This window comes from Elgaria multicarinata, chromosome 1, assembly GCF_023053635.1.
Source record: "Elgaria multicarinata webbii isolate HBS135686 ecotype San Diego chromosome 1, rElgMul1.1.pri, whole genome shotgun sequence".
In the NCBI taxonomy this organism is placed as follows: domain Eukaryota; kingdom Metazoa; phylum Chordata; class Lepidosauria; order Squamata; family Anguidae; genus Elgaria; species Elgaria multicarinata.
In genome coordinates, this window is record NC_086171.1 from 139,594,572 (window position 1) to 139,605,628 (window position 11,057).

At 39.0% G+C, this 11,057-nt stretch overlaps 1 protein-coding gene across 1 annotated transcript; it reads right to left on the reverse strand.

Annotated features, from left to right (window-relative positions):
• Positions 1 to 2,778: 2,778 nt before the first annotated feature.
• Positions 2,779 to 9,241, reverse strand: DYNLT5 (dynein light chain Tctex-type family member 5). Its single transcript, XM_063118104.1, has 4 exons — positions 9,128 to 9,241; positions 7,856 to 7,947; positions 4,013 to 4,137; positions 2,779 to 3,037 (listed from the first exon to the last, which is right to left on the reverse strand). The coding sequence occupies exons 1-4, from the start codon at positions 9,238 to 9,240 to the stop codon at positions 2,834 to 2,836; spliced, it is 534 nt and encodes a 177-aa protein (XP_062974174.1). The 5' UTR covers position 9,241; the 3' UTR covers positions 2,779 to 2,833.
• Positions 9,242 to 11,057: the final 1,816 nt, after the last annotated feature.

Genomic DNA, 11,057 nt, shown 5'->3' on the forward strand with positions numbered 1-11,057 from the left:
AATATTTATCAGACCCTGGCATAGATGCTACTCTATTGATAGCCGAATACATTAGAAAGTATGATGTTTTGGGTCTAAAAATAGGTAATTTTGATACCTTTTCTATCACACTTTGTAGTTTCCAGCTCTGCAGTACTTCTTAAGTGCCAATCCATTTGGGATACTGTATAAATTGACACATATTTTGTCATCTGCATTTCAAACATGTAAAAATATCTGCTCTCTTTTAGTTTCTGCTTTTGAAATAAATATGCAGTCCACTACACTGGCTGTCATTGTTTTTCTTGTTAGTGCACAGAAGTACTGTTAGGCTTGCAATTGTTTTTAAATCCTCTGAAATAGAACACAATGTTTCCTCAGGAAGTCATCAGAGCTAAGGCTAGCTTGTAGGAAAGGCGATAGGTCAATGTATCAACAGCTCCCAATTTGTCTTGCATATATTAATGCAGAGAAATAGATCAGGCTTTTGGTTGGCAATATCTTGCTTGACTTTTGGGGACAAAGTTTATTTTACTCAAGGATTCCAACCAGGCTTGCATACAATCTGATACATATGGGGAAAAAGGATCTTTTAATTTTGGCAGTAGCATGCCTTAGCATACTTATTCCAATTTTTAATATACACACATACCTACACACACAAAGGTTCTCTTCCAAAATAAAGTTAGTTTATTAGTTATACAAGAATTAAAATATATACACCATGATTAATTTGAAATTAGCTTATTGGTCATAGGCACAATATGAACTCCAAAGGGAATTATCTCATGGATAAAAGACAAATCTATGCACACTAGACATATGAGGCAGAAGATCAAGTAGAGAGCATACAACTTCATACACAGGATTCAAAAGTGGCAAAATTAGCCTACACAGTACAAGATGTTTAAACTGTATTTAGGAACTAGACCATGGTTGTGTCTGCCTACTTCTGTCATGGATGGGCTGGACTCTGGTTCCAAGGAAACTTTGGGGATTGGAGCTTGGAGAAGGAAGAGAACTCCAGAACTGGAAAAGAAGGCTTCCGCAGCAATTTGACGGTGCAGACAGGGGTGTAGATGTCTCAATTTCCGGGGAGGGGGGGAGATGGGGCTAAACCTGGGGAAGGGGGAAAGGCTTATTTGTTTACATTGATGTTTATATTTATATTTCTGGAAACCATCCTTCACCAATGGATCCTAGAGTGTTTAAAGCCACATATTAAAATAATCAGCACTCAACAAAAATGTTACATTTTAATTATAATATTACGATACTTCACATACTACCCCACCACCCATAGTCCTATACAGTATGCCATTCAGGTTGAAGCCCAAGATAAAAATCAATGAATTCTTTTTATGAGTTAAAGCAAATTTATTAAAGGAGCACTGAAGGGTAGATAATTAAACAAAGCACCAAGGAGAAGAAATACATTCAGGATATGCACTGCTGCCAGCCAGGCTGTGAGCTTACTGATGTTACTTGGTTGGGCATTGCCCCCTCTGGGAAATCCCAGAGGGGGCTTGAGCCCCCCCCCCCCCGTAGCTTATGCCCCTGCGTGCAGCAGATGATGGCAAATGTTGGAGGTGAAAAATCCATCTATTTTCAAGGGGCAGGAGAAAGATGCAAACAAGGAGGGCTTATCAGTAAAGCTGCTAGCAGCAGCATCTTTGTTTAATTTTTGTTGTTGTTGTTGTTGTTCAACATAAATTTTCCATGCTGGTTCAAGTAGTGCAGAGGAGCTGCAGTCAGCAGCCAGCTGGACTGCATATTCATCCACAATACTTTGGTTGGAATGATGCTACCTACAGTATATATAGCTGGAAAGAAAGGCGACAGTCCCCACTGACTTGGAGTAAATGTACTTGAGTCAGTTTTGAAAGTGCCTATTGAATAATGCCTGTGACATCACTGTTTACAAGTGACACAAATCCTGCCACATTGTCACCCTAACACCAGAGATCGGACATGGATGTGCATGGAAGCTAAAACTGGTCATCCCCAAGTCAATTACAATGGGGCAAGAAAGCTGAAACCAAAGAGTCTAAAGACAAAGTTTGAACAAGTCTCCTGGCAGTTTTGACAAGAACTGAGTGTTTAGTCTTTTCCTGAAGACATTAACCAACATGCTGTCTAACATAAGTTGACATGTAATTTTTCCACACTTTGGCTTCAGATTGTCCAGTTGCAGCTACTGGACAAGTTCACTCTTAAGAAATTTAGTGCTCCCTTATATAGTGGAGGCAATATAAAGTGACTCTCTATTAAAAAGAAAGAAAGAAAGAAAGAAAGAAAGAAAGAAAGAAAGAAAGAAAGAAAGAGAACACTAGCTTAGTTATCACCAGCACCATCTTTCATTGTGTGGTCTAGATACGATTGCAAATGCCTTTGAATTGGGACTTCAGCGCTGTCCTGCAAAGGCTAAAATGGAGTTCAAAGTTAAGGCACCAGGCACACACTTTGAACTGACCGGCTCAATAAGCACAAACAAATGGGAACTGACTTTATATTTCAATAATCTGTAAAGGATATAAACACAATCAAGCCTCATATAAATACCTGTTTTAACATTACAGTTATGATAGTGGCGGTACTCTCCTGGAAATGTGCACATGACTAAACATTATGCTTACATACCAGCTGTGAGAATTAATAATTAGTACCCTTAGTGCTCATAGAACAACTATTTAGCAATTTCACATATATGCAGAACAATCCTATGTAGATTTACTCAGAGGTATGTCCCACAGTGTTCAATGGAGCTTACCCATAGGTAAGTATGCATAAGGTTGTAGCCTAAAAATGGTACCTAGGTATGTGTTTAGGGTAGATTCATACTGAACGTTTTTTGTTACTCAGAGTAAACTGCATAGACATTTGCAAGACCAAATAGTGATTTATTTTTGAAGGAGTAGGAACAAAAAGTATCACTTGTAGTGTCCCAGAGGCACCTGCTTCCAATCAGCATGCTTTGCTTGTCTAGTTGTCCAATATGTATAACCACAATAATTTTGTATCTTGGTATCATCAGATCTTTTATCCGAGCCTTAATTACCTAAAAGAGAGGGGAAAAACCCACCATATGTTCTCACATGCAAACTGATACTGCAAACTCCCAGTTATGAATGTTTTACATTAAGAAGCAAATCCCACCAAATCCAATGTAACTCATCTCAAGTACGTGTGATTTGCATCTTTAGCATTTCTGGAACTTGTGAATGCCTGCATGGAAACTTTCCATACAACCAGGGATATCAATGGTGAGCTGTTTTAAAACGTCGAAGTCTCCTTTCCCCCATCTGAAATGCCAATACATGGTAATAATGTTGGCAGCCTCCATGCCCTGCTATCTTGAATGAAAAACAGCAATGACACCTACGGCACACTTTGAGAGGATTTCGTTTCCCAATACGAGATGTTGTAAGAGATTTCCCCATATCAGCAATCATGGAAGCCAGTTCTATTATTGTATCTGGGAGTGATTTCACAGTAGGCATTTAGTGTGGGACTGCCATGCTTTTTATGGGGCATCCACAAGATGCTGTCATCTAATCATGGTCACCCTGTATTTTCTCTACAGTTCTTCCTTCTCAGACTACAGGTAGCCCGACTTTTTCACATGAAAGGAAGAGTAGCGCCATCTCCACAGGTCTAAATGCCTTTAGTTTTACACACCTATCTTTTAAATAGAACAGGGTTTAGACTCAAGCACTGACATGTTGGGAAAGTGAAGCTATCACAACTTACCACAAATTCATTATAACCTTTGTGGTAGGTACCATTATATATGCCTGTTCATTATTATTAATTTATATGTTTTTCCAACTACAATTTTTAGAAAGAGAGGCATAGCACATATAAACACTATAATCCTATAATGATACTTTTTTTTTTTTAAAAAAAAAGACTTTTAAAGACCTCTTTCCCTACCAATAACCGTGTTGCTAAAATGGCAGCAACCTGAAAGGTTCCCTTAATCTTTTTTTAATTAGCATTATTGTATTATAGTGCTTTGCTAATAATTTTGTACCTCAGAGACAGTCTTTGTCATTTGTCTGCACAACTCCGCTTCATATTTTTCTTCTTGAAGATAACTTGCTACCACATCTTTCAAGATATTGTTCACAGTAGCCACTGGAAAGTATTTTGCAGGACCTGAATTACAGAGACAGCTCACAGCATTATTTTAGAAGGCTGTAATGTGAAAAAAAAACTCAGAATACATTGTAGCCATTAAGTACTACTACTACTACTACTACTACTACTACTACTACTACTAAGAAGAAGAAGAATGACTAACAGTGAAACAAGTTTGGAATTCAAATTACATCACAACAGAGTATTATTTTTCTGATCCCAATGGTGTGGCAACTTAGAAAAAGCAGCAGCAGTATTGGACTTATTTTAAAATCTGGTTTAAATTACTCAGATTTTGGTCTGTAGTACTGCTCCAAATAAGATTTGAAGGAAGCAAATCACACAGGGTTTAGTGGTTACTTCCCACAGGCACATAATCACCACTTGTGGGATTGAACGATAATGCTACAGGGAGCAACCATGTCAACGGCCCCATCCATGTGATCTGCTTCCTTCAAATGTTATCATGAGTGACTGGAAGCAGCCATACTGCTGCTATGAATCTATGAATTGCCACTTATTATGCTACTAGAGAAAACTCCTGAAGGCAGAACCTGAGGTGCTTTGTAGAAACTTACACAGAACTATCAATCTGTACGTATACTGGCACATTAAGCATTATATGTTTGAGGGGATGTTTATGAATTTATTTTTTATTTTTAAATATATTTTATTACTGACAAATTGCAAAGGGTGTTGGGGGAGAAGGGAGGGCTTCGAGGATGGGAAGATCAAAAGAATTACCTAGCCAAAGCCTACATCCCTTTCCCTGTAGGATAATAAGCTGTTTATGTGGATGTATATCTTATTAATGATGATTTATTTTATCTTTAATGCACCTATGTGATAAAAATGTTTCAGATAAGAAAGGGAACAAGATTATTCTTTATGAATAATAAAACATACAAATAATAAAAAGAACATGCCTTTGTTTTTCCTCAGTTTAAATTAGTATTGGCATAATATTTAGAACAGATTTTGTATTTTTTGGAGGTTTTAATAAGATAAAATCATACGCAATCTAATTTTCTATTTCCTTCTCCACTAATCATGAAATCATATCATAACATGGAATATACCCTATTTGAAAGAAAATGTTTGGCAGCTCTGTGCCAAAAATAGATTGTTAGTGGGTCATGCAGAATCTCCAAAGGGCGACTTCTCAAGAGGATTATGAGCAGAAGTTTGCCTCAGGCTGGCAGTTTTCTAAATTGGGTTCTATATTTGTACTGCATGTATGGCTTCTCCCACCCTCCGAAGGAAAAAAAGAGAAACTCCAGTCTTTCCCATTTATTTTGGGATAAAGTGTTTCTATACCACTGAAATTATCTAGGTCTGTCCTAAGGCCATTGTTGTTACATATAATACATAAAAAATTATTCAACACATTTCTGTTCCTGCGTGTTCTTCAGCTGCAATGTGTTCTATGTAGCATGCCTGTAATGCGAACAGTTGTTCAAAAGAAATAATTTATTTTATCATTATTATTATTATTATTACATATGATAAATGTTACATATAATACTTCTCAGTTCCTATTTGCTCCTCAACTGCAACATGTTCTATGTAGCAGGCCTATAAAGTGAGAAGCTAGGCGAAAGTAGTAATAACTGATGATGATGATGATGTATTTATACGGCATTTCAAAGCATTTCAAATACATTGAGCCAATTTGCATGATCAAACAACCCACTGTGGCTTATGGCTGGTGTCCATTTTGAATATTCAACTATAGATTGTGGCGTCATCTGAAACCCGGGGACTGTGGGTTATGCACGAGTTAAACAAGCCTCACATTATCCTAAAACAGGCTATGTTTTATATAAGCCACAATGATCTGCAGCGGTCATGCAAACCAAGTCACAATCTCAGTAAGGAATATCATATATATGAGTTGGCCAATTTTGGAAAACACTTATGATTGATTCAAGAATATTTTCCACTAAGCGATATAAAGATAACTTCAAAGGTTAAAAAAAAATGGGTTTGCACTCACAATCAAAGGCCACATTTGGATGACACGATAGCCCATGATGGGTTAATAAGCTACTCGAGATAGCCCATGGCCCCCTGCCACACAAGCAGTCTAATAAGCTACTGTGAGTAGCTTATTAAACTACTATATGTAATTTGACTCACTCCCCTCCCCACCCCGTCCTGCTGCAGTCTTTCCGTCAGAATAGTGGCACTGTTTCACCTATGAAATGCTGGATGTTTGCAGGATCAGGACAAAACTTCATGCACAACCTACCCCACTCAGGAGGCACTTGATCCACCATCAAATCCCTGTGCGATCACTCACCAAAGAGGAAAAATCCTGAGTGCACCAAAAAGAGGGAAGTGGCTAGAAAACCCTGGGGGTTTGTAGGATCGGAACCAAACTCTACACATAGCCTCTCCTAGTCAGGAGGCACCCAAAGCACCATTGAAATCCTGTGCCCTGACACTGACAACCAGCAAGGAGCAAAACGGCGGTGGTTTTGACTGCTCTTGCTGCACAGCTCTCCAGCTGGCCAAAATGACCCATGGTGACCGCCAAACAGCACAATAAGCCACGATGGTTTGAATAACCCACTCTGCAGATCATGGGTTATCAGAATGGGTTATTCTGGCCAAATAAGTCATTGCCGGTTAAAAAAAACAACTCCCACCAGAACCCATGATGGTTTAATTAACCCATTGTGGTTTAATTAACCCATTGTGGCTTAATTAACCCATTGTGAGTTATCCAAACTCAGTCCAAACTGAGCCACTATCTGAAATATTTTGCTTGCCAAGCAGATGGCAGTCTCAGAATCAAATGCATGGTCAATCCTTTCAGAAATACCTTTTTTGTGCATGTTTATATATTTGTACTACATGGCTCTCTCATGAACCTACCCAAACAATGAGATCATCCTTAAAGACCTTTCTCCTCACTCACATGCTTGGAGGTGAAGCAGCTGATAAACAGGGGAAAGGCCTGTTGGTAGTGTCACCCCACTTATGGAACTTTCTCACCCAAAAGATTCATTTGATGCCAAACCCTATGTCTTCCTGGTGCCAGGTAAAGAGCTATTTACCGCCAAGGCTTCTTACAGCACTATTATATTCATATTCATTTGTAAGCAAGTCTTCTTGTATTCAATGGGGCCCATTCCTTCTGTGAAGCTGTAGCCTTTGGCTACTATCTTATATACATTTACATAAGAGTATGTCCCTCACTGAACACAAGAATGCTTACTTCTTCTGAATAGGACTGTGCTCTTAATTTATTTTAATGTTGCTCTCTTTTTTTAAGGCTGTTGTGCTGCTTTTATTCAGTTGTTAGTAAAAAAAATTTTAAAAAAAATTATGTATTGTAAGATGTATTTTATTGTAAAAATATGTTTTATTGTAATTTTTATTGTAAATGTTTAATTGAAGGATATAAATTATCTTAAAATAAATAAATATATCTCATGGACATCCTGCAAATTCAAAGGCAATTAACAATCAATCTTGATGGGATCTTTCAAGAAATATCTTTATTCCACAGCCTCCCTTGCAATGGAAGAGTTATAGTGAATGTGCTTCGTACACGTAGTGCCCTTACTACTAAGTAATGCCAATTTTATTAAAGAGCATACAAGGTGTAAAGGATTCAGACTGATCTACCTCACTCCACCCCACATATCTTCCCCAGTCTACTGCTGGAGTAGAAGCCCTGGAAATCTTAAAAGTGGGATTGGACTATTAGGGAGGAAGTGATACTTACTCAACTTGTATGTGTTCTCCATCTGAACAGCAGGACGAAGGGTGTCATCATGGTGGCCAGGTTCATCCATGTAAGACACTGTACTTATGGAGCTAAATACAGTCCCCAACAATAACTCCATTAATTTCTATTTACTGAAAACTACATTAATTAAAACCAGTAATGTGTGATGCACCACTCTAAAATGGACAGGGAGTCCATTGTGGCACCTTAAAAATTAATACATTTATCATGGTATAAATGTTTATGGAGTACAGTACATGATAACTCTGTATAGCACCATGTACATTGATGGTGCTATATAAATAATAATAATAATAATAATAATAATAATAATAATAATAATGCCATAATCACTTTGTTCATCTTTAAGGTGCCACAAGATTCTTTGTTGTTTATGCTGTAACAAACCTATATGGCTACCCCTCTAGATGTCAGTCTAAAAAGTGTACAATATATTTATTTAAAATATTTTTGGGTGCCTTTCAGACCTGCTCAAATGCCTTCAAGTTTGTCATGTGTGACATGCTACGATATGCTTGTTATGCACAACCTTTTAAGAAGAAACCATATCAACTACAGTATGAGATTTCACCCATTCATTAGAAGACAATGAACTTAGGTAATGTCACAGAAAAGGGCAGAAAGTTTATGCTATTCTCTCTAATGACACTGGGTGCCTGTATTTTTAGACAAAACAGTGACTTATCTACAATATTATGTACACTTACTTGGGGGCAAGGCCAATTGAAACCAGTGGGCCTTACTTCTGAGTAAACAGGTGAAGGACCCAAGTCCCCTGGTTCCAGCATTGCTATTCCTTCCAATTTTCCCCTTTATTTCACCTCTCCTCACACCAGTGTACACAGCGGTGGCAGTATTTGATTGTGCATACCCAGTTAAGGCAGAACTACATGGTGTGAAGCAAATGTCATTACCCAAGCCCACATTTTAAACTCCTTTCACCCTGTAAGTCCTTGAAATCCAAAGTCCTGCACACCTTACTGCTACACTTAAAAGAGCACTATGAGAAAATGTCCCCCTCACCATCTTCTACTTAACACAACTCTAAGAAGTGTCCAGCTTCATTACCTAAAATGAACCCAAAACAGTAAACAGCTGAAAGGCACATGGGTTCCCACCCATCACCATACATCCAATCTATGAAAATAAGAATCAAACATGAATTTAATTTTTTTTCTTATACTGTCCTGATGGAATAATCTAACAAAGTGGGGAAAGAGGTCAGAAAACAGTACAGGTACTACTCACTCTTTGGTTTTTCCAATGAATTCTTTTGCCTTGATCTCATGGCTCCCTAAAGAGGAAATGCTGCCTCTTTTCTTTAACAAGCGGGCTGCTTTATCCTTCATTGTGTCCGACATTTTTACTAGACACAGACAAATATATATTTTAAACATAACTATGACCTGAAAGATACTGGCAGCTGGTATACAGAGACACACCTGTTTTACAAAATCAAGTAACAGAGGGCTTCTTTAGATTAAAGGGAAATCGCGTTTGCTTATCGGCACTTTGCTTCCTGCTTCTCTTTCCCAATTGTAATGACCTAAATTACGTGGGAGGAGAGGGAAGACCATGGTGGTCTATAATTGAAAACTTCCCTGCTCATATACTTGAATGGGACAGCGCCCTCTAGTGGGTGTTTTGTAGCACATCTTCAGCTACACACAGCAGGAAATCCCAAGACATTTCAAAAAAATCAGGATATCCAAGTTTTGTTTGTTTTTAATAGAATAAACGGGGGGAGGGGCTCACGACCTCATCAAAATGACCTGAAAATTCCATGAGTGGCCAGTCACAAGTATGCTATAAATTTCTTGTTTAAAGAAGCCCAGGCAGGATCTACACTACTGCTTTAAAACGGTTTATAACAGTAGTGACAACTGTTGGGGCCAAGGACACACTCCACACACACAGTTTTCAAATGTTTTGAAAGTGTCATATCTTGCTTAGTGTAGATCTGGCCCCAGAGTCTCTGAAAAGGCAGGGGGCTGCAAGTATAGCCATACCTATGAATTGGAAGCCTCACCTGAAGTCTTGGTACAAAAAGTGATTGGGTCACTTAGCTATGTAAGTTATTATTATTAAATTTATGCATTGCTAGCCCCAATGCAAAAAGTAGTCTCAAAGTGACGTATACACACACAAATACAGAAATCTAAATAATAATAATAATAATAATAGATGGAAAGATTAACACCCCGACTAAAATTGGTTAGAGGTGCCCTTTATTTACTGTTGCTGTAACCAGGGAAATGGAACTGAGGATCATCTGTGATCTTCAAAATTGGCCTCACCACTTCTCACAGTAGGTGAGATTCACAACTCTCCCTTCCTACTTTGCAAATAAAGTGCTTGGCAGCAGGGAGTAACTAGACTCAGGGTGCTTTAACAAGCAGCATGCCTCTTTCACAAATTGTATGGGGCGGATGGGTCCAGACGTAATTGTCTTTCATTGTAACCCTCCCATGTTTTCCCACAGCTTCTTCCATCCTCCCTCCCCCTTACCACAAAGTATCAGTCCAGGAGGGAAAGACGGATAAAGCTCTACAATGTCTTTTGATTGGTAGCGCTAGAAGCCTCTATCTTGAAGCATCCTACCCCACCCACGTTTTTTTATTCCCACTGCTTGTGTGAAAAACGAAACAACTACAGTAGAGAAGCTCTGCAATGGAATTACCCTTCCGTTCACAGATATAGCACTTGATTAACACCTGTTTCCTGGCAGGGGGCACCTGTGCTTTCAACAGGTGTATGACAGACAGAAATCCAACAGGTGAATGGTTTCCTTAATACTGCAACATCATGTTGGAGGAAACAGGTTGAATTCCTGTCCTTCATACAGCTCTTAAAAAGGCACAGGAGGAGCCCCGTCCCGGGGTGGGGTGCGGGGAAGAAAGACAATTCAAGACAGCACTGCTGCGTTTCAGGCTCCAGTCCAAAATAATCAATACAAACGTGTGCCTTTTTCCCTCTAAGAGGGGAAATGGCTAGCCCGCTCCCCTCGGGTTCCGTCAGGTCCTCACAAGGCTACCTAGCGCTCAGTGGCGCGTTCTTACCTTTCCCGCAGCAGCAGCAGCAGCAGCCTGACAAAGCCGGAGCTGTTTCTGGTTTCCAGGGTGACTGTAATCATCCTTTCCTGAGGGTACAGCTCCGAAGGGCAGCCTCGGCGCCGTCT